The sequence below is a fragment of the Ictalurus punctatus genome, chromosome 17, assembly GCF_001660625.3.
Source record: "Ictalurus punctatus breed USDA103 chromosome 17, Coco_2.0, whole genome shotgun sequence".
Classification (NCBI taxonomy): domain Eukaryota; kingdom Metazoa; phylum Chordata; class Actinopteri; order Siluriformes; family Ictaluridae; genus Ictalurus; species Ictalurus punctatus.
The window spans coordinates 4,858,849-4,883,362 of record NC_030432.2 but is presented as its reverse complement, the minus strand read 5'-3'; the positions used below and the strand labels follow the sequence as shown (position 1 = coordinate 4,883,362).

Sequence of the window (24,514 nt, the reverse complement as noted above, 5' to 3'; positions counted from 1 at the left end):
TCAGATCAGAAGTCCAATGTCCTAACATGCATCATAAAACCCCTATGGTTAGCTTAGATAAATAGGTTCTGGACTATGATCACAGAGAATTTAATCTTCCTAATTTTAGAATGTAATATAAGAATGTGGCATAAACAAAAACAAAAGCAGCAATAAATAAGGCACAAGTGGCACAAGAGAATAGCCCTGTCATTGGAAGATCAGTAAGTTTGTGGCTGGTTTCACATGCTTTTTTTTAATGTACAAGCAGCTGTAGTACAATACTGGGGGATTGGGAGGTAACTGGCCAATGACCAGATTTGGAGAAAATGAGGGGGGCAAAAAAACCCTTTTATGATTCACTCAGTTGTGAGCCAAACTGCAGTATCTATTTGGACACCAAGAGCTTCTTTTTTTTTGGGGGGGGGGGGGGGTGGGGGGTGGGAATCAATTGAGATAGCTACTGTACCCAGGTGATCGTCAACACCAAGCACATCACACAGGGAAACTTTATTTTTAATTATTATTATTTAATTATTATTTTTTTATTCAATATAAAGTGTCTTGTCAATTTTTTAACTGTTGACCAGAAGTGGCAATGGCCCTTCCCTGATGTGTTGGAAAAATATTAATTGAAACGTAGAACTCTTCTTTGTTTATGCTCTTTCTTGCTGTTTAATTCCATAAATTCTGGCGTGGTTCATGTGACACTGCCCCCTAGTGGATATGCTCAGATGACATGGAAGTATGAAGACTTTTTTATTTATTTAATTAAAACACTGCATGCTAGGATCCTGAGTATTCAACAGTCTAAGCATTCACCTTATCCCACAGGCCACACTGACCCTTTTCTGGAGGAGGTCGAGAGCAAAGTTCTGTAATGCAATCTGAAGTTGGGCTCCTGCTCCCCTCAGATAGTACGACCTGTGACCTGACACATGAGCAAGGCGTCTGCAAGAGAAATAAAAACAGTACAAAGAGCAAAGATGAAAAAACCCATTCCGAATTTACTGTGTTCACACTAGCCAGCACTTACGAACCTGGATCAAATTATTCCTCAGACCAATAATATGTGAGATTTTTAATCTATTTATTTATTTATTTTTAAGTTTTTAATTTCCCCACTCACACTTTTCATTCAAACCTGCAATTATTTCCTATGTACAGGCTGGTTCGAAAAAATGGGAGAAAAACTCTATAACCATGATTTTATCATCTCTTGTGATATATGACATCTCAGTAAATGTATATAGAGACATTACAAAGACAAATAAAAATTTGAAGGAAGTTGCAGAGATCACTGGTGTCTCTGGAGAGTGTTTGTAGCTAGTACAATTTGTATCCGTTAACCAATTTTTACACTGATCATTGCATTATTTAATTGGTGTTAAACCATTTAGACAAACATTTTATACAGTCTCCTCTGAAACTATTGGTCAGACAAGGCCAATTCATACCAAAGACATTTGGGTTTGAGATCGAAAGATGGACGAGCTGTTCCTCTCAATTAATTTGGATGCATTTCTCTGTAAACTTCTGAACTCATTCTGCTACTACCATCATGAGCTGCATCAATAAAGATTAATGAGCTCATTCCAAAAGCAGCGATACAAGCCCAAGCCATGACACTACCTCCACGATGCTTCACATAGGAGCTTGTATGTTAGGGATCATGAGCAGATCCTTTCTTTCCCCACACTTTGGCCTTTCCATCACTTTGGTAGAGGTTCATCTTGGTTCCAGAACTTTTCTGGTTCATCTTTGAATTTCTTTGTGAATTCCGATCTGGCTTTCTGATTCTTACTGCTGATGAGTGGTTTGCATCTTGTGGTATGGCCCCTATATTTCTTCTCTCAAAGTCTTCTTCGAATGGTGGATTGTGATACCGTCACCCCTGACCTGTGGAGGTTGTTGGTGGTGTCACTAGGTACGTTTACATGCGGCCATTTTCATCAATCCAAATTAATTCCATCCTATTGCAGATTCCGAAAGTACTGTTTATATGTACCCGAAATATTGCAATCTGATTCAAATATTCATTTACATGTACATTACATATATTCTGAACAAAACTACTGTGCAAGTCAGTTGTCACATTCCACTGCACTGTATTTTTTAATCTGATTGAGAAAATCTGATTAATTTGTTTACATTGCTATTTTTTCCTATTTACTGGATTTTTTTCAGATCTACTCCACCACTTTCAATCTGATCAAAATTTAATTTGACTCGAGCACAATCAGATCCACTGAGGTGTTTACAGGAAGGCTTTTCAATCTGATTGAGCGATACATCTAATTACTAGCAGATTATTTGGTTGCATGTAAATGTACCTACTGACTTTTTTTCCTGGGCAATCCATTCAGTGTCTGTTACACCAGTGGTTTCTTTCTTTTTCAGGACATTCCAAATTGTTGTATTGGCTATGCTCAATGTTTGTGCAATGCCTCGGATTGATTTTCTCTTCTCAGCTCGACTTGCTTTTCTCCCTAAAACAGCTTTTTCTGGTGTTTATATGCAGATGTGTTAAAGACACGGAACACGGCACATTTGGGCAAAATTACAAAAATAGGGTCACTGTCCAAATACTTATGGACCTGGCTGTATGCATGTATTTGGACCCGGCTGTATGCATGTATTTGGATTCTGTGCCTCTCCACTCTTCCTTCAGACCCTAGGAGCTTGATTTCCAAATGAAATGTAATATTTACTTTAATCTGAAAGTACTGAACCAGACAGAGATTAAAGGCTCAGGAAACCTTAGCAGGTGTTTTGAGTTAATTGGCTGATTAGATCTCTTCTCAGGTTGACATTTCTGTATTATAAAATTCTTTATTCTAAAATTTTGAGATACTGGATTTTTCATCAAGATTTTTTTTTTAAAAAGGCTTGGTATATTTCACTTTGTGTAATGAATCAAAAATATATGAAAGTTCCACTTTTTAATCAAATTACAGAATTTTTTTTTACACAAAATTCTAATTTTTTTGAGATGCACACACACACATATATACACACATACATATATATATATATATATATATATATATATATATATATATATATATATATATATATATATATATATATATATATATATATATAAAAATGCAAAGTCTAGCATGTAATGTACATCAAGCAAACAATTTTCATACTTTTTTCACTTTATTAAAATAATAACAGTTTAAATACTTTTTTTAAACAAAAGTAAATTGTATACTGCACTCTGTATTGGTACAAACTCACAAACACCAAAATTAGCGTTCACTACAGACCCATAAGAGACAAACCACAATCGGCTCAGTCAACACAAATGACTTGTCTCTATTGTCTATTGTGAATGCATTATTACAAAGAAAAATAGATGGAGAAAGTACATTACCGCTGTCTTATGATATCCAGATTTTCTCCAATTTCAAGGTGGCCTTTGGCTTTGAATTCAAACTCTGTGGTAGATACAATACCACATCATAAGACCTATGATGTGTATATACAGCGCCCTCCACTAATATCGGTACCCTTGGAAAATGAGAGCAAAGGCGGCTGTGAATTTTATTGTTGTTTAAATCTTTTGATCTTTTGTTAAAAAAAACAAAAAATCACAAAAATACTCTGCTTTCATGGATATCAAACAATTGCAAACAACACAGGTTTATTAACAATATCTTTGTTAAATATAGCTGTGCAACAATTATTGGCACCCCTATGAATTCATATGAGAAAAACATATTTGAATTATATTCCCATTGAAATTTTACATTTTCTAGTACACCTGGGTGACTAGGAAGAGGATATTGTGCAACCATGACTTCTTGTTTCACAGGAGTATAAACATGAGGTAACACATAGGCCAAATTACCTTAGTCATTCATAACAATGGATAAGGCCAAGAATATAGCTGTGATGTGCAGCAAAAGAACCTTCACGCTAACTGTTCCTCAGTGGTGGAATGAACTGCCAATCTCAATCCGGACCGCAGAATCTCTCACCATCTTCAAAAAACAGCTAAAGACCCACCTCTTCCATGAACACCTAACCAACGCATTAATAAATAAATAAATAAATAAATAATTTTTGCACTTACACCTCTACTCTGTGCACTTTGCTTCTTCTGGAACTCAATTAATGGATCTTGTATGGTAGCACTACTGATATTGTTCTCTGCTTGATATATCGCTTTGCTTGTATCTTCTCATTTGTAAGTCGCTTTGGATGAAAGCGTCTGCTAAGTGAATAAATGTAAATGCAAAAGGTTGTTGTGGTTCACAAAATGGGAAGTGGCTATAAGAAAATAGCAGAAGCATTGTAAATGCCCATTTCCACCATCAGGGCAATAATTAAGAAGTTCTAGTCAACTGGAAATGTTATGAATCAACCTGGAATTGGACACGTGTCATATCGTCTCAATGCACTGTGAAGACGATGGTTTGAGTGGCCAAAAAATCTCCAAGGATCACAGCTGGAGAATTGCAGAAGTTAGTTGCGTCTTGGGGTCAGAAAGTCTCCAAAACTACAATACAAAGTCACCTACAACACCACAAGTTGTTTGGAAGGGTTAGGGCCGTGGTTGGATCTTCCAGCAGGACATTCAGTACGTTTACACAGAGAACAATAATCTGATATTAACCCAATTAAGACAATACCCTGATTAAGAAACTAGCATGTAAACAGCAATTATTGAGGACCTTAATCCGTCTAAATTCATACTCAAAGTAAACAAATCGTGTGGAGTATTCCTGTTTTAGTCGCATTATCGACGTGCATTACAGACATGCAAACATCTTAATCACTCTATTAACGTTGTGTAGGAGTTTTCACCGAATTTTGCAACAGGACACGTTCACACACGGCAGTGCTCAACTGTTTGACGGCAAACAAGAGATCATGGCTGCGTCCGAAGCCGCGTACTTACCTACTATATAGTAGGTGAAATACATGTATTTTGGCTACTATGTAGTTAGTAAGTATGTAGTTTCTGAAGCAGCCCACAGCTTCAAGCAGTCGTCTATTTGCACGTACAGCATGACAAATAATTAACTGCACTCGAAGCTTTCGTAAAATTAAAAATAAAAACACCCAAAACTGTAAACTGTACCATAACGAAGACGGACTGGAGGGAACGTCCGCGGCATGGCGTGGGGACGTAATGACGTGTGATGTTAATCGATCTATTTTATAACATGTAAAACATGAACATGAAAAGAATATTCTAAAAGCGACTCATGTAAACACCTTAATCACAATATTGTCTTATTCAGAATAAGGTCAATAATTAGATTACTGCTGTCCATGTAAATGTAGTCAATGCTTCAAAACATACATCATGATCAACACAAAATGGTTTACTGACCACAAAATGGCCTTCACAGTCCCCTGACTTGAAACCTATAGAAAACCTGTTAGGATGAATTGAAGAGAAGAGTCCAACAGCATGGACCTCGAAATTTGAAGGATCTGGAAAGATTCTGTATGGAGGAATGGTCTCAGATCCCATGCCATGTATTCTCCAACCTCATCAGACATTATAGGAGAAGATTTGGCAAAGGGAGGTAGCACAAAGTATTGACTAAAAGGGTGACAATAACTGTCACACACAAAGTTTTTTTTTTTTTATTATAAACCTGCATTTGCAATTGTTTGATATCTATAAGAGCAGAGTATTTCTGTGAATTCTTTGATCAAGCTCAAAATGTTAAACAATAAAAACAATTTTTCACAGCCTTCTTTACTCATATTTACCAAGGGTGCCGATATTAGTGGTATATTATCACTAATTCCCACAAGTAGAAATCCACAAATATACAAAATAAAAAAGACAATAAAAACACTTAGTTTACTCTTTGATTATAAGGAAAGCACACTAAAATGTTCCATGAAAATGACTAATGTTCCCGAATAAATTAACTATTAGAAGAATGGATAAAATAAGCAGAGTGGCTGTTATATATGGTGTAATTTATGTACCAGCTTTATGTCCAACCATTTCAACCACCTTCGCCTGGCTCTCATCTCCAATAGGCTGAAAAAAGAAGATAGATAACACTGAATCAGCAATGCAAGTATTATATTATATTATTTTACTGCTTGAATATTATTCAAATGTATATCAGGTAGTTTTGTTTATTAAAAAATAAAAACCTGTATGAATACAATTAGTATAATCTGTATTAAAACTTGGAGTTGCAATAGTGACCCCTGGGCAGGGAGGAATTCAGAGAGTCATGTGTTGTTGTATTTACACATGTGTCTTGCTACCACAGTCAGAATGATCATGATGTTTAATGAAAAATGGGTGGCCTGACAATGTACCAGCAAGACGTATAATGCGATAAGGAACTATAATGTATAAAGCTTGTTATCTGATCCAATGAATAAATTTACAATGATTCTAAATTAAATTGTCTTGTGGACCATACATATTGAAATACTTTTTTTTTCTCTGTTATTCTTCTATTGGGACAAAATTGAGCAATAAACTCAGGGCCATGAGCTGATAAAATGTGTAAATGATATGTAACTCTCCACTAACAAGTTTAAAATGTTAAACTTGATAAGATATTGCTATAATCTGTGGACATAAAAATTCTACACATACCCGTTAAAATTGCAGGTTTTCATGATGTAAAAAAATTAAACAAAGACAAATCATGCCAGATCTTTTTCCACCTTTAATGTAGCAACCAACAAAATTCAAATAAAAATGTTTTAGGGGGGAAAAGAAAATTAAAACATAACCTGGTTGCACAAGTGTGCACAACCTTTTATAATGTGTCATACACCTGTCATCAATTAACTGATTCTGATTAAGAAAAAAATTAAGAGGATAAAAGCTGTTTCTGTCAGAAACAGAAAATTACTAGCTGGTGTGTGGTGGGCGTTCTGGCGCACTGTGGTTGCCGTCGCATCATCCAGATGTATGCTGCACACTAGTGGTGGTTGAGGAGATTCCCCCCCTCATAATATGTAAAGCGCTTTGAGTGTCTAGAAAAGTGCTATATAAATGTAACTGTAACTAACATTTGCCAAAACATACATACCGCAAACATGTGGCAAAATGTGTTATAGTTAAAACCCTTCAAAAAACGTATGGGCTAACGTGAAGAGGGCAGTGTACAGGAGACCCGCCAATCGCAATTTAATGGATCTGGAGCATTTTTGCAAGTATCAGTGAAATAAAATTGACAAATTAAGATATGCCATGTTGCTAGACTCTTACCCCTCAAAAAACTGAGTGCTTTATTACAAGCAAAAGGTACTTTAACAAAGTAAGGGGAGTGCACACTTATTCAACCGGATTATTGTAATTGGTTTTCTTTTTCCCATAAAATGTTTCCTTTTTTTTTTTTTTACACTTGAATTTTGTTCTCTTTTAGTGGCTAGAGGGACTGAACTCCTACCACATCTGGATGTGTTCTGTTGGGAAGCCTCAGAGCTCGACAATAATATTCCTCCTCCAAGTCACTCTGTCTTGAGTACAGCTGACTCAACCTCACTCTGATCTTTCGGCCCTCTTCTCTCAAAGACTTGTATGCCATAAGCTGGGAGGAAGAAGAGAAAGAATCAGTCAATCAAATCAACTTTCTTCTTCTCTCCTGAAACATTAACACCACTAACAGACCCAAATAGCCATCCATCCATTTCTGTACCACTTATCCTACCCAGGGTCGAAGGAAGCCTGAAGCCTACCCCAGGAGACTTGGGGCACAAATATATTATTCTCATATCCTAACCCAACATGATATGTTTCAATTAAAAGCCCAATTATTTTACAAGTCTGGTTACAAATGAAAGTCTTTTTCATTTGTATTTTTAAAACTCAACTCCAATATGTAGACAGGTCCGTATTGCTTTAAAGAGAATTAAATCATATTGGCTATTCCACTGCATTGATTCAAGTAAAAAAAACAGCTTACTCTGTCTGAAAGGTCAGATATCACATTATAGTTAATGATGCATATGATGTCAAAGACAGAACTTACACCAGACAGGACTTTTTTGTCATGCTGCTCCTGCAACAAAGAAAGATTTACATCAAATTTCACATGAAGAGAATGAATCTGGAATTGTGTGCATGGCTTGCTTTGTCTTCTTTAATTCATATCGAGGGTTTAGAACCAAATAAGTGCAAGTGACCTTTAATAAACTTTACAGAAAGGTGAAAACAAACACTGGCCAGGCTGTGTTAAGTCTAAAATGGCCAGTTAGATATAATGAGTCTTATTTATCACATATACATAAGAGCACAGTGAAATTATTTTCTTCGCATACCCCAGCATGCCAGGAAGCTGGGGTCAGAGTGCAGGGTCAGCCATGATACAGCACCCCTGGAGTGAGAGGGTTAAGGGCGTTGCTCAAGGCAAGCGACTTTGGCAGCACAGGGCTTGAACCCCTGACGTTCCGATCAGTAACCCAGAGTCTTAACTGCAGCTACCATTATAGGCACACACAGTAAAGTGGAAAATCTTGTGCCTACTAGTTAATAGCTAGCCAAATATGTGGGTATTATTATTTTTTTATAATTAATAAATTAAATTTTATAATTAGTCCAACGAACTTTGCGGGAGGATATGCAAATGAATGTAACGTTATTGGTCCAAAACTGGAACTGACGTTAGCCTAGCCTACTTCGTGGGTGTGCAAATATCAAAAGTTAATTGACATTCTGAAGAACAAACCAAGCCATGGTATGACGCCTTCTATACTAAGGTAAGGTTACCTACCATTTAGGTATCTAGTTACTTACTGTCTGAAAAAAGCTCGTATGTTCTGCTGCACTTTTCAACACTTGGCTGCTGTCTCTATTTCTTACAGACTGAGCTGCTAAAATATATCAACGAACTTGCGTTGAGTATGAGCGCAACCAAGTGTACAGTTGGGGGGGGCACAAATCTATTTTCCTTAACAAACGGGAAGTATATTTAAAAGGAATAGATATAAATAGAATAGATGAAAAAAAGACAGATCAGTTGGCAGGGTTCATTAAATGTGGACATATAGAAAATATTTTGTACTGTATACTGGGGGGTTGGGGACGACGACGACAGATTGGTATTTCCTAAACATTGGGGACCCGACCCCCCCCCAAAGAATACGTGGTTACGCCCATGCAAGAAATGTTCAATTCTCCCTCACTGACGTTTGTGTTTCTCATTGGTCATCGCTGATGACGTGCACACCGCAGTGTTTCAGGATCATGTTGGTTTAAAATCAAATACAAAAGCTACAAACTACAACTGACCACAAGAGTCCGGACTTTATCACTGATCATTTTCTTATGTTCTTCTAACTCGTTGATCTCTTCCTGCACCTCCTGCAGCTGCTTCCACGCTGATATCTAACAGACAAGAGAAATCACGAGAGCTTGAATTAACGTTAGGAGAGCAAACGAATAATCATCAGGAGGTTATTATGCATTGTAAAGGTTTATGGCGTGACATCAAACTGATCCTTACAATAGCTCGGACATCGCCTGCCCCTAAATCTCCTTTCCTGTTCTCCAACTCAGTAATGACTTGTTCGGTGTGTTCACAGAGTCTCCTCATGTCCAGCTCGGGTTTATCACTGTAGCCCTCCCTAATGTGCTCGAAAAGGCTGCTCCTGTTCTGGGCACGACCAGAGGAACACGAGCTGAAAATCCGTCCCGGTGTGTTCCACACGTATTGTTTCACTGTTGATGTCAAGCAGAAAAGCGAGCGAAACCGTGTGACAGTTCCTATGGAGGACGCCATTTTGCTCCAGTGCATGACTTTAAAATGGCCGAATCCCAAACGACTTTCGGCCCTGTCCCAAATGGCGCACTTCATGTAGACTTGCGGTCTCGTGCTGTAGGTTCACGCCAACTGTCCAATCAGAAAGCAGGGGAGGAGTTTCGATTGCAGGTTTTAGCCAACATGACAGAGAAGAGGATTTCTAAGTGCAAGTTTATGTTTTTATAATGAACAATGATTTTATAATGTAATTTAACTGTAGCTCTAGTTTTTAATAATATTTCATGATGTAGTTTGAAGAAAAAAAAAACAGTGAAATTATGGTAAATTAAAATGCAATGGAACTTCAGGCTATGACCATTGTGAATGGTTAATCTGATTTTAAAAAATAAAATAAAATAAAAAATGATGCTGATGCCATCTGACTAGCGCCACAGTGAAAACAACAATCCACAACATCGTCCTCTTTCTGGCATCACAACATCCAGTCCATCCCAAAAGCTGTCTATTAATTAATACCGCCCCATAGGTCTGCATTAGCTGACATCACCAAAGTGTGGACTCGGAGGAGGACCAACATTGTTGGGCTGAGTGTGCCACATGTCTATGGGGTGAAAAATCCTTTAATTCATACTCACTCGGTTACATAATTCACGCCTTCTACCCGGGCACACATTTTTAAAAGATTTACAACTCTATCCAATTACAGCACATTTTCTGAATGTTGGAATGACGTCATTTTCGACAACTTTCAGAGACACACACTTCTTACATGGTGTATCCATGCTAGCAATTTAAGCAAAGAATTCTAATGATAATGAGTCTTTATTGGGCACATATACATTACATCACAGTGAAATTCTTTTCTTTGCATATCCCAGCATGATAGGAAGTTGGGGTCAGAGTGCAGGGTCAGGCATGATACAGTACTCCTGGAGCAGAGAGGGTTAAGGGCCTTGTTCAAGGGCCCAACAGTGGCAGCTTGGCATTGCTGGGGCTTGAACACCCGACCTTCCAATCAGCAACCCAGACCCTTAACCACTAAGCCACTACTGCACCAGTAGTCATCTTAAACAGTTATCATAAACTGTAAAATGGGGATTAGGCTATTAGATGTCATGACATATGAATATATGATGATTGTTATTAAATTATAGACTAGATTTATTGATAAGCTTGTAGACAGTTTTATAATTATATGGGGAAAATGTAGGTTTGTTGTGCCATGCTGATGGGTTTTAATGAATAAATGACTGTCAGTTTTTTCCATTAATTTAATCGATCAAGAAAAAAATAATCGAAACTTCAGAAACAAGGAGTCACCAATTGGCTTGATCACATGCATGATGGCAAATCAGCATTTGACTCAAATATTTTTTCTCACCTTTTCTTGTGTGTAAGCAGGTCATCGCTGCTGCTGTGCAAGTATTCTCTTTGACATACTTACAGTTACATTTACATACTTAGATAAATTCTCAGTATATGCACTTGCCATGCCATCCATAATTTAAAAAAAGCCAGCCATTTACCTGCCTAAACTAACCCAGTCCTACATTGTTTAACCATTGCAATGATTTGTAGCGATGAGCATGGAGATAATTTATGCTGTTTCCCCCCTTTCTCACGTTACCATAACGTTTTGCTGTCTAGTCAATAAATCAATTAATCGCCCCTTTTTGATGAACAAAAACTGATGATCATTCTTCTGTGATTTCAGGAGGCATAAGAAAGAACCCCTCTACAAGAGAGGCAACAGAGGGGAGCCCCCAAGAGATGGTTTCCAAAATTTTGAAGGGAGCTGCTGACAGAGATGGGGCAGGAAACAAAATCAGGCAAACTGAAGTGGCATTTTGTGTATATTTTTATTATAGTGTACTGTGTAAGTACAATGGGGGAAATAAGTATTGAATGAGTCAAAATTTCAGTAAATATATTCACATTAAATTTCAGTAAATATATTCACAAATTTTTACCAGACTTTGGTATTAACTCAAGAAATCCACACATATTTTCAGTATAGTACAAAGCACCAATAAAAAAAATAAATCCATGACAATGAATTGACCCATATATCTAGAACCTTTTCACAGGCTAATGAACCCTGTAGGGTTCTTTTGATTGAACCCTTAAAAAAGGGTTCTATATAATACCTTTTAGGGGTTCAAAATATGAAATGCCCAAGATAATTTAGAATCCATAGAGAATATAATCTATATAGAACCGTTACTTCTAAGAGTGTATAATAACCTCCACTCTTCTGGAAAGGCTTTCCACTAGATTTTGTATCATGAATTTCATCCATTCAGCCACAAGAGCATTAGTGTTGTCAGACAGTGATGTCGGGCGTGGAGGCCTGGGGTGCGGTCTTCGTTCCAGTTCATCCATTCAGTGGAGATGAGGTCAGGGCTTTGTGCGGCCACTGCACAACAGGAAAACAGGACTCAGGTGTGCCTTCTTAGACATTACCCCTCTAGCTTGTTCCACAAACACCTCCCCGACCACTAATACAATGACAAAGCAAAATTTATGCAACATCAGTTCATCTGACATCATTAGCTAAAAAAAAGTTTTATTCAACGAAAATGAGCTGGAGACATAAAAGTTTTTAAGCCTTTTTAACGAATTTTAAGGATAACCATGTCAGAATTTAAAATGAAAATAAATAAATAAATAATAAAATAAATAAATAAATGCAGCCTAGTAAAGGAGGATTAGACTAATAAGAAGCTCATTTAATATTTATTGTACTCTTTGACATTTTAGGAAATGAATCAGTCACTCTATAATTAGTGCTCACTTTTAATTGTGACTCATTTTAACCCAGTAATCGACATCATTTTGGGGGAATGTCTAATTCAGCACTGGACGGCGGCTGATGATAAATGGTTTCCGTCCTGTGCGCGTTTCCATGCGCGCTCATGTGAAGACCCTTTAAAAGGGCAGCGGGCGCAGGCTGTCACAGCGAGGGACTGACAGACAGACAGACAGACAGACAGACAACTAATCACCGGATTGCGTTGTTATTGACCATGTCTCTGTACCGTAACTCGGCGTGGTTCTTCAAAGGATTCATCGAATTTACCAAGTAAGAACAAACTGTCGCATCTTTTACACGTACACTGCTTAAGGTATTCAAATAAGAGCTTATTTTGTAGTTTGTAGTTCGTGTGATTAACAATTACTATTTATTAATGCAATTATTAATTACCTCTAGCCTATTTATTAATTATGAATAGGCTTTAAATGATAATAATAATAATAATAATAATAATAATAATAATAATAATAATAATAATAAACTCGAAACATTCTTGCACAGAGACGCACCTTTAATATATGTTCAGTAATAATAATAACTATATATAATAATAATATATAATACAAACTGGAGGGTGCTGCTCACACAGGCACTTATCTTCTCTTGTTTGACCAGTTATGCACTTTCTTAAACTTCTCAAACTAAAATAATATACCTGAAAACGTTTTTGCTTGCTCTTTTCATACAGGCTGCAGGTCTGGGCTGCAGCTGTTTATGAAATATTCAAATGGTATTCGAGTAATCGATCAGAACATTGCCCCCCCACCCCCCACAACCCATAATAGTATTTATATATTTATATTAATTATTTTAGTATGAGTCCATTATAATTACAATAGCAGTTAAAATGTGGCTATGCTGCTTGTAATAAGTCAGTATTTAGCATTGAGCACCTGCCAGAAGCACAAAGAAAAATGTATAGACAAAACGCACAAAGGAGTGAAAGAGAAAGAATTAAATAAGTAATTAAATAAATAAATAATATTAAAGAGGTAATAAATAATAAAGAAATAAAGAGAGAGAGAGGGAGGGAGGGAGAGAGAGAGAGAGAGAGAGAGAGAGAGAGAGAGAGAGATGTAAAAATTAATGAAAATGGAAAGAGAAAATATAAAAGGTATAGAAAATAGAAAAAATTAAAGACAAAAGAAGTAACCTAAGTAATCGGAGAGCGGGGCAGATAATGGGAGGCCTACAGTGTGCAGTTGCCCTGTGCATGAGTTTAGGCAAAGCTGCTGCTATTGCATAATTACTGGACGTTGCAGTAGGGATTCAAATTCAGAGGGAAAATATAACTTTATTGTGTAAAGTGTATAAAGACCAAATATACACACCTCTTTCTGAAAAGATCTACAAAGTGCATGATTTGTCTGTAGTGTTTGGTCCATATCAATTGTAGCAAATTGCAGATCATAAAATATGTTTGAGGAGTAACAGTGCTGTGCAATGTAATTTATGTTAATAAGGACTTTATCTGAATGTCATACATGGTTGTTATGGAAAAGAATGTCATTAGGGTACACTGACACATAGGCTGAGAAAACATACAAATGAATGTTCACGTATAGATTTTTTTTAGTCTATGCACAAAGTTGACAAATAAGGTTGTAATAAAACATTTTGGAGTTTAAGGTGGCACAGTGAGTAGTGTTGCTGCCTCACAGCTCTAGATTGGAGCTTGCATTAGAAGAAGAAGCCATAACTTGTCACATACTGTACACATTACAGCACAGTGAAATTCTAATCTTTATTAGAATTATTAGAATATCCCAGCTTGTTAGGAAGTTGGGGTTTGTACAGAGTTTTGCATGTTCATCCTATGTCCATGTGAGTTTCCTCTGGGTTGTCCAGTTTCCTCCCACCTCCCAAAATGTAATAAGTTAGGCTATGCAAGTGTGAATGTGTGTGTGTGGTGCTCTACAATAAACTACCATCCCATCCAGGGTGCATTCCATCCTGCCTGTGACAAGTGCTACTGGGATTGAGTCCAAGTCTGCTGCAGACTATCCTGGTAACACTGACGATGAATGAATGAATGAATGAATGAATATTGGACTTGATACGATACAGAATGGGCTGTTACACAGTAATGCCTGTTAACATGCATGTTAAAATTGTTTTGTAACAGCAGGTGTGGTTCATATTGAAACAAACACACAAGAGGTAATATCAGTAACTGTCCTCTCCGTTGACCTACACCCACTCATAAACAAAACATTAATAGAGCAAGCATGGGGCAGAGTGAGCATGCTGTGCACTATCTTGAAAGGCAATGAAATCAATGGAGCATTGGTTTACACCTGTAAAAATAAAACAAACAAAAAAACAACAGCATTTTTAAAATCACTGGTCACTGAAAAGAGTTAATTAATACTTCAGAACAATTTAAACAGTATGCGTTGTGAATAATGACTTCATGAAGATTAACATTTGTTGAATGACTGGTATATATGGTTGGGCTCTGCTCCACCTGCCCCTATGGACGAGCCAACACTGCTCTTTCCCTTCCACATGTACAATAATTGCTGCTGTTCCCTTTTTTTTACTGTCTCTATCTAAATATCCCTTTTGTTTGCATTTTACTCTACTGCCATGACCCACAGCGACCTGATATGCCTCATTAGGCTCTGCACAACACTTTAACAGTGTGCTCATTTACTGAGTGGAGCTAGCGTCCCCAGTGCCACCTCGTGCCCTTTGTCCCTCCGCCCGGTGACTCCGGCTTGAGTGGACAAAGCCACTTATTCATGCTGCGAGTGGCATCACAGAGATGTCCTGACTTGTGCTTGTTAGCTAAGCAACATCTTAGTTTTTACTTGTACTCATCTGTTATTTAATAAAGATGTAATTTAGTGAACTTTAGGTATATTTAATTGCAATACCAAATAATGTTTTCTTGGGGTGATGGATTTAGTATTAGCATCAAAAAAGTGACTGAAAACGTAGGTTAAAATTTTAAAGTGCATGTATTAGTACATTAACAGGACATTTGGTACTATTTTGCTACAGAGAAAACTATGGAAAATAATCTCAACTGGTTTAAATTAGTGTCTTTATAGTGTGAATTAATTTTTTTTTTTTTGTGGGTTTGTTCCAGGGGAGCATTTGACTCTGCATCGAAACACTTTATAGAAAAAGATGTAGAAGTGTCTGTGGCAGGCCGATCTTTCTTGATCACTGGAGCTAACAGTGGCATTGGCAAAGCAGTGGCCATGGCCATTGCTAAAAAAGGTGTGTGTAGTCTGTAGTACCAATCCAAATATATCATATAGTACAAATAAGGATATATCAAATCAGACTGATTTGATATATTCTTATCAGTGGCTGATTCTGTTATATGTCATTTATTATTTACATGTTGACGTGTTGTACCACCCACATTACAGGTGGGACAATCCACATGGTATGCAGAAACAAGGACAAGGCTGAGGAAACCAGAGCTGAGATTATCAAGGAGTCTGGAAACAAAGTGAGATTACTATTATTACAACATTTGTCCTAAAGACAAACTTCCAGCTGTGGGCATATGCAACAATGCTGTTTTTCTCTGTACAGACTAAATCCAGTGTACAGTCCAAAGAATATACTATTTACACAGATCAAACTAAAATGCTGTCCATTAGCTTACAAGAAAAATAAATGCACTATTATCTACTTGGAAAAAAACTGTTGTTATGCTACTGCAGATCAGCCAAGGTCAAAGATATCATCAGAATCAGAGTAGAGGTGTCAGTGCCCATTTATTTTAATGTGTGAAAATGAGAAACCTTTACACAAGTATCCAAACCTGCTACTCTGTACTTAGTTCAAGGACGTTTGGCATCAATTTTAAGAACTTAAATCTTCTTATGTATGAGCTTGGGGAATTTGGAGAACAGGCTGATGGGGGTGCATCACTGTAAGCACATCAATTCTATTTTTGCAATCAAAATTATTCAAACCCCAGTGCAAATCAGGTTTATTGTAAAAATGCACAGACTTTCAGCTGTTTGCAATGAACAAATCAAACAAAAGGAATTTAAATAGTTCAACACAACGAATGCTTCAAGTGGTTTCCCCAAGTTCAAAAGTTTTTTTTAAATTTTGCTGAAAGTCTGTAAATTTTGACAATAAACCTGATTTGCAATGGGGGTTGAATAATTTGATTGCAGCTGTACGGTCAGTTAGGCTCCTGCTAGACTTTTGCACATACAGACAGGTGACAAATTAAATGACAAACCAAAAATAAATTGTCTTATTAACGTGTTGGACCACCACCAGCTGCCAGAAAAGCTTCAGTTTGCCATGCCATAGGTTCTACCAATCCGGAACTGTATGAACACCATTCCTTTAAAAGGTCTCTAAATAATAAATGCCTGTTAAGTGGAATGCTACAGAGATGGTTGTCTTTCTGGCAGCTTAAATAAAGTCATAATATATGATCTCGCAAAAGGTCATCATATTTTGAAAAAGAATTCATGATGTTACAAGAAAATATCACAATATTTCTACAATAAAATTGTAATATTTCAAGAAAAAAGTTGCTTCAAGAAAAAAAATATAGATTTAAAAAGAAAATCACAATATGTCAAGAATAAAGCCATCGTACTATGACAGACTGGTGCACATCATTGCAACAAAAATAAAATAGTACTTAAATACCTACAGTGGTGCTTGAAAGTTTGTGAAACCTTTCTTTCTTTTCTATATTTCTGCATAAATAACCTAAAACCTCATCAAATTTTCACACAAGTCCTCAAAGTAGAGAACCCAATTAAACAAATGAGACAAACAACAGACATACTTGGTCATTTATTTATTGAGGAAAATGATCCAATATTACATATCTGTGAGTGGCAAAAGTACGTGAATCATTGCTTTCAGTATCTGGTGTGACCCCCTTGTGCATTCCCTGTTACTGTTGATCAGTCCTGTACATCAACTTTTTAGGAATTTTAGCCTGTTCCTCAGTACAGAACAGCTTCAACTCTGGGATGTTGGTGTGTTTCCTCACATGAACTGCTTGCTTCAGGTCCTTCCACAACATTTCTATTGGATTAAGGTCAGGACTTTGACTTGGCCATTCCAAAACATTAACTTTATTCTTCTTTAACCATTCTTTGGTAGAACGACTCGTGTGTTTAGGGTCATTGTCTTGCTGCATGACCCACTTTCTCTTCAAATTCAGTTTACAGACAGATTTCCTAACATTTTCCTTTAGAATCCGCTGGTATAATTCAGGATTCAAGTTTATCTTACGAGTCCACGTGACACAAAGCATTCGGGGCTTGACACCGAGCACCATATGGAGTTCCACTTGAAATTTTTTTACTCATCATTCAGATGATAGATACACACCCTCTTTGAATGGCATGCAGATGTAACTATCAATAACAGGTGACCACTACCAGTGATTTCTCCTGGTAACCAAATCCTCAAAGTCCTTAATTTCAACACAGAAATGGTTTATGCACCATTTTGTCATAGTATTATGACTTTTATCTTGAAATCGTGTGTTTTTACTTTTTCAAACATTGGCCCTAAAACACTGTTGTACCAATCTGTTTCAAAGGGTCTTTAGATAATATTTTTGACTTCCTGTATTGTTGTTTGCTCTACATCATGTACTGTGAGCTGTGAAGCTTCATAAAAAACAAATGAAATTTAATCAAGTTGTAGAAACATCTCAAGGATGATCAGTGGAAATTGGATATGACTTACCTCAGTTTGCAATGTCAGAGAACATGGTCTGAATACTTGTTTAATTAATCACTTAATTTACAAAACTGTTTAGTTACTAAGCAAACATTTCCATTTAAATAAATATTTTTTTTACTCTTTTTGTAACAATTGCAATTTTGGTGTTTGTTTATTTCTCTTTTAACTCAGATCACCTATTCAAATCACTGGTTTTACCTATATGTTATATTCTCACTTGGGTTTTAGCTATGCTGTTTATTTTGCTCCATGTAACAGAGAGAGTGTTCTGTGATAATATGACGCTGATGATTATGAGTGTATTCCTTCAGGAGGTCTATGTGCACATCCTGGACCTATGTGAGACCAGGAAGGTATGGGAGTTTGCAGAGGCATTCAAAAAAAGATACAAAACCCTTAATGTACTGGTGAGTGATCTGCCTTCCTTCAGCCCATACAGTTATAAGGAATGCAGTAATGAACTGACCTTTTTTTGTATTGTATTTTACTGTGATACTGCAGATCAATAATGCAGGTTGTATGATGACTAAGAGAGAAGTGAATGCAGAGGGCTTTGAGAAGAGTTTTGCCAGTAACTCACTTGGTGAGGGATGTACGAAATACATGGCTGGTGTAAAGGTCATTCGTTGTGGTGTATGATTTTCCAAATGTGGCTTAAAAATGAAACCATACGATTACAATTGCAACACAGTGTCTTCATTAAAAGAATTTGGTATGAAAATTTGCTATTTCAAGAATACAGTTTTCACTGTAACAACATCATTTGGATTAGTACTCAACACTGAAATATAACAAAGTATCCTGTACTTGCAGTAATTTTAATTTGAATGGCATTCCTTGTATTACTCTCCTGCCTTCTAACACTCTCTGTTTCTCTCAGCCATGTACATTCTCATCAAGAGCCTAATTCCCATGTTGGAAAAGAGCCCTGACCCCAGAGTGGTAAGTGTGTGTGGTATCCCTTAGAACACAAACACATGACACAAAAAAATATCTATCTTTCTGACTGCAGTGAATGTCTGTCTCTCAGATCACAGTGACATCTGGGGGGATGTTGGTGCAGAAACTACGCACAGGAAATCTGCAGTCCCAGATAGGCAGATATGATGGCACCATGGTGTATGCCCAAAACAAGGTATACAAAATCAATATCACTGTGGAATACATATAAATATTTTGATATATCCAAAGTGATATATTCTCATTAAAATGGCTCCACATCATAAGATATGTGCATTCATTTACGTTAATGCACTGCATTTATGTCTGATTTGGTACATTGTGGTTTAGCAATGGGTATATTCAAATTGTTGGTTTTTTTTCAGAGGCAGCAAGTGGTGATGACAGAACAGTTTGCTAAAGCTCACACCAGCATCCACTTCTCAGTAATGCACCCTGGTTGGGTGGACACATCAAGTAATTACAATTTTTTCTCATACATATAGTTAAAAGAAATTGAGCTACATGTAGAAATGACAGCTCGTTTTAATCTCTCTGTTTTACTAGTGATTGCAAATGCCATGCCTGACTTTTACCGGTCAATGAAGGAGCGTTTGCGAACACCCGAACAGGGGGCCGACACTGTGGTGTGGCTCGCAGTGTCTGAGGCTGCTGTCACAAATCCCAGTGGAAGATTCTTCCAAGGTATGAACAATACATATACAATGCATAAATATATATGGGCAGCAACTTAATGCATAAAAGCATGCAGACATGAGTTCACTTGTTTTTCAAACCATACCGTGTAATCTAAAGGACTGTGTAAAGATGGTTGCCAAGAAGATTGTTAGCTTGAGTACCTGAGAAACTGATGATGTTCTGGGATTTTCAGACAAAGTAGTCTCTAGATTTGACAGATAATGGTACAAAATAGCAAAACGCTCAGTGAGTAGGATGTTGGTGGACCAAAACACCTTAACAAAAGAGACCAGAGGAGAAGCTTGTGATCCAAGATGGTGGCACGGCAGTAGCACGCAGCGGCCTCTCCATATCCAAAATGGTGCTATTTTTGTTTCGTAGCTCAATTTTTTACAGCACATGGACATCAGAGCAATGTTTATGTCTACCATCGCCAGACACTGCTAAAATACAGAAATCATGCAACAACCAACCTGCATGATGATCTGCTGGAGAAGCTACGTGATTTCGGCTTGCTACGGAGACCAGGCCTCCAGTCCTCGGTGTTGCCTGATGCAGGGGGTGGGGATGTCATAAGCGGTGTGCGAGGAAGCAGAAGCGGCAAAAGACTGGGGGTCCATGCTAGGCTAAAAGCAAACCCTAGTTGGCCAGCTCTCCAGTCCATCCTGCTCTACAATGTCTGCTCTCTGGACAACAAACTGGTCTACATTCAACTCCAGCAGGCAACACAGCGTGAGTTTAGAGACTGCTGCGTCTTTGTTTTCACAGAGTCATGGCTCAGCGACAGAGTTCTGACACCGCCATTTAGATAGACAGTTCGGTTTGTGCTGAAAAAAATGCAGCTCTGTGCGGTAAGGCTTGCGGTGGTGGCTTACAGTGGGGAAATAAGTATTGGACGCGTCAACATTTTTTTCAGTAAATATATTTCCTGTGAGGCTATTTACATGAAATTTTCAAAACTTCTGAATCTTCCAGTAATCACCATTGGGGCCATTGTCCGCAAATGGAAGGAACATCACTCTGCCATCAACTGGCCACGCTCAGAAGATCCTCGCAAGACTTCTGACCAGGGAGTCAGAAGAATATTCAGAAGAGTAGCCCAAAAGCCAAGAACCACCCAGAAAAAGCTCCAGAAACACTTGGAGGCAGCAGGTGCCATCGTCACAGAGAAAACAATAGGCAATGCACTCCATTGCTCACACTCACACCACAAGACTCAATTACTAAAGAAAAGGCATGTCGAAGCTCGTTTAAAGTTTGCTGCAACTCATTTGGACAAGCCTATGAAATACTGGGAGAGTGTAGTCTGGTCAGACGAGAGCAAAATTGAATTTTTTGGCTGTCATACTACACACCAAGTTTGGAGAAGAAATTTCCCTGCACATCACCCTAAAAACACTATACCAACAGTGAAGTTTGGAGGTGGAAGCATCATGGTGTGGGGCTGTTTTTCATTGCATGGTAGTGGCAGACTTCATATAACTGAAGGAACGATGAATGGAGCCCTTTACCGGGAGATTCTTGAGAAGAATCTGATGCCATCCACCAGGATGATGCATACAGCAAAGAAAACTCTCAGTTGGTTTCAGAGAAAAAAATCAAGGTGCTAGAATGGCCCAGTCAATCACCTGACTTGAATACAATTAAACAAGATTTAAAGACAATATGTTTAGAAGAATGGGCAAAAATCACACCTGAATAATGCATTATGTTATATTTACATTTGAATTATATTGTTACTCTTTGGCACAATCTTTTGCACTACCTGTTATATCAGACACTTCCTCGCTAAAACCGTGTCCTGGTCGGCGCTACACTGTCACTTACTATGCCCATTGTCCTGTTTTAGTTGTTACTGTACTGTCTTGTGTTGTTAGCATGAGAAAAAATCATGTTATAACAAGAAAATTATAAATGCAGGTCCAGGTGACAGAAGTAAAAATTTCCATCATGCTTGGTTTAAACAACAGTGAGATTTTAATGTCACTGAGCAGTATAGTATTGTCATTAGTTCCCATTATGAAGAATTCTCAAATTCCAGAATTTATATACATTGCTTTATACCTAGCTGATCAACCTTAACGACATGGGAACAGGCTGGGTATATTAAAAACTGTCAGACTTTTATTAAAAATGCTGGATCCCCATGGAGTCTGGCATGCAGGAATTGCCTTTGACAAGTGTAAGCAGGGGAGTGGATACAGGTTGGCGTGAATGAGAGTTGGAGTCAAAGAGAGTGCTAATGAATGAATGTCGGGTGATTTATACGCTGTATGTCTTGCAGGGAGCTGCTACCAGACAAAGAGAGGTGGTCTGCCAGTGAGAAAGATAGCATCCCGCTGAGCCTGTGTTGAAGCTTTCTTGAGTTTATTTTTGTCATTTCTAAAGGACACTTGAATGTCCTCCAGAATCAGCTCTTAGAACATGGAATGGGATAATACTGCAGGAATTGTTTATTGCATATCAGCAAGAGATGAATTCAAGACTACCAAGACTGGCTGACAAGAACCTTAATATAACCTTCATCCAAGCTTTTACGTCTGTAACATATCCATTTTGTGTAGCTGTGCTGCCAAATGTGTCTGAGCTATTAGGGCGGCTGTGGCTCAGGTGGTAGAGCGGGTTGTTCAGAAAGCGCAGCGTTGGTGGTTCGATTCCCGGCCCACACAACTCCATGTGCCGAAGTGTCCTTGGGCAAGTCACTGAACCCTAAGCTGCTCCCTTGTAATTACAGATGGCAAGCTAGTGCCTTGCATGGCAGTTCTGCAACTATTGGTGTATGAATGAGAACCCATGTAAAGCGCTTTGTAGAACCGCTAAGGTTAAAAAAGTGCCATATACGCGCAGACTAAGGTATAATATTTTACTACAAGTAAAAGGCAAGATTAAGGGGAGAAAAGTACACTCTATTGTGGGACACTGCAGTTCATTTGTCAGTGACCTGAAAAATTTACATTAATACAAAAGTAACTGTTATAATGGTCTATTAAATAAGATTTTATTGAGGAAACAAGGTCTAATTCCCTAGTCAGTCTATCACAGCCTGTTGAAGGAATTTTGTCCAACGCGCCCTGTTTCTCTGGCAACTTTGTGTTGTTGTATGAATGCAGACTGTAGTTACATTGTCTTGAGTGCAGCATTTTAGTCCAACATTACCAAAACAGAAACATCCTCAATGCAAGGCAAGCAATGTCATTAACCACTTTACCCAGTACTGATTCCGTATGACGATGCTTTTGGAAATCACCCTAAAACGCATCATGTTTGTTATTCCCGATTTAAAAAGGGAACAGAACTGTTGGGCAAAGACTAATCTCCAAATCTTACTGATAAGAAGGGTTAGGGTTTAAGCCCTAGCACCTCCAAGCTGCCCCTGTTGGGTCCTTAACCCTCTCTGCTCCAGGGGTGCCATATCATGGCTGATCCTGCGCTCTTACCCCAACTTCCTAACAAGTTGAAATATGTGAAGGAAAGAATTTCACTGTGCTGTAAAATATATGTGAGAAATAAACAAAGCCTTCTTCTAAGGCTTCTTTCTTAAGGTTTAATGTGGACAGAAAGGGAATGACATCAAAATAAGTATGAAAAAATGAAGGTGAGGAAAAAAGGGGGCATTTAAAAAAAATATATCAAAAATTTTCTTTTATCTTAATACAGGTTTCCCCTCTCATTTTGCATTAACAAATCTGTCTGATTTAATTTTTTGTGTGTGCATGTTATAGATCGGAGAATGGTATCAGCCCATCTGCCACTGGCCTGGACACACAGTTCCCAACTAGAAGATGAGAAGTTCATGAGTGTCATGGAGGAGATAGCAAAAAGTTTCCAACCTCATTGAACATTCAAACAGAAACAGGTTATTAGAATCTGAGCTAGCTCACAAAGAGCACTTCAACACACATTTTGGCCAAATACACACAACACAGAGAGTACAGTTTCTCTGAAATACATACAGTGCCATTTAAGTAACATGTACACACATTATGCAGATTAGGTAAGAAAACAGAAACAGAACTAAACATTTTAATACATCTAGAAATTTATCAGATTAACACAGGGAAATATATTAGCTAACTGATAATATCTTTAGCATTAATGTTGGGTTTCCAACCGGACTTACTCATTGTAAATATGAAGTCATTAATTTCAGGGTGCAAAACAGATGGCAAACATATAGAATGTTTCCAGTAAACATATGACATACATCCATTTGCATTCATATTAAAACCTTTTGTCCATGTTGGTACCGAATTTGTTTCCAGCCTTTTATACCATCTCATTGGTCTAACCATGGGTTTCCAGTTGCGTACAGTGACTTTAGATGATCTGGTCGACCAGGTGGGAACCTGCTCAGACCAAAATCACTGTCTCTCATTCTTTACCCAGTTACCCAGTGACCTGGTCTCTGGTACATTCTGTCTGAAAAGGTGCAGTATCTGGATGTGCAGGATGTTTCAACAATGATGCCTAATATGCAAAATTAGTAATGTAATTTTTTATTGTTTCACTACGTGTAATCAGCAAGTAACTGAACTAAATAGGTGTTCATTGTAACTGAACCTGTGAACTGTTCTGTTATATGGTCCATGTTTATGCATAATTAATAAATGCCTACATGAATAAATCTGGTATTACAATGGGTGTGAGAGATAATGGAAAATAAACAAGTGGAATTGAT

The 24,514-nt window shown here is 37.6% G+C and overlaps 2 protein-coding genes across 4 annotated transcripts in view; one reads left to right on the top strand and one right to left on the bottom strand.

The window, feature by feature from the left end:
- sars2 (seryl-tRNA synthetase 2, mitochondrial) overlaps positions 1-9,786 on the bottom strand; it is a 15,711-nt gene extending 5,925 nt beyond the window's left edge. Inside the window, exons 1-7 of the mRNA XM_017491429.3 lie at positions 9,432-9,786; positions 9,218-9,313; positions 7,959-7,988; positions 7,377-7,517; positions 5,944-5,998; positions 3,362-3,425; positions 825-930 (exon numbers count right to left, since the gene is read on the bottom strand). Of these exons, the coding sequence (XP_017346918.3) occupies positions 825-930; positions 3,362-3,425; positions 5,944-5,998; positions 7,377-7,517; positions 7,959-7,988; positions 9,218-9,313; positions 9,432-9,782 (843 nt within the window). The 5' untranslated portion in view covers positions 9,783-9,786. The remainder of the gene's footprint in view (positions 1-824; positions 931-3,361; positions 3,426-5,943; positions 5,999-7,376; positions 7,518-7,958; positions 7,989-9,217; positions 9,314-9,431) is intronic.
- dhrs12la (dehydrogenase/reductase 12-like a) lies at positions 8,557-24,514 on the top strand. 3 transcript variants are annotated; one of them, XM_017491430.3, is made up of 11 exons: positions 8,557-8,685; positions 11,404-11,518; positions 15,599-15,732; positions 15,888-15,970; positions 18,510-18,605; positions 18,700-18,781; positions 19,079-19,140; positions 19,229-19,333; positions 19,524-19,614; positions 19,705-19,842; positions 23,559-24,514. In XM_017491430.3, the coding sequence occupies exons 2-11, from the start codon at positions 11,460-11,462 to the stop codon at positions 23,672-23,674; spliced, it is 966 nt and encodes a 321-aa protein (XP_017346919.1). In that variant the 5' UTR covers positions 8,557-8,685; positions 11,404-11,459; the 3' UTR covers positions 23,675-24,514. The 3 variants fall into 3 exon arrangements, with proteins under 3 accessions (XP_017346919.1, XP_017346921.1, XP_047017235.1); XM_017491432.3 differs by lacking the exons at positions 8,557-8,685; positions 11,404-11,518 and adding exons at positions 11,574-12,131; positions 12,511-12,771; XM_047161279.2 differs by lacking the exons at positions 8,557-8,685; positions 11,404-11,518 and adding an exon at positions 12,437-12,771.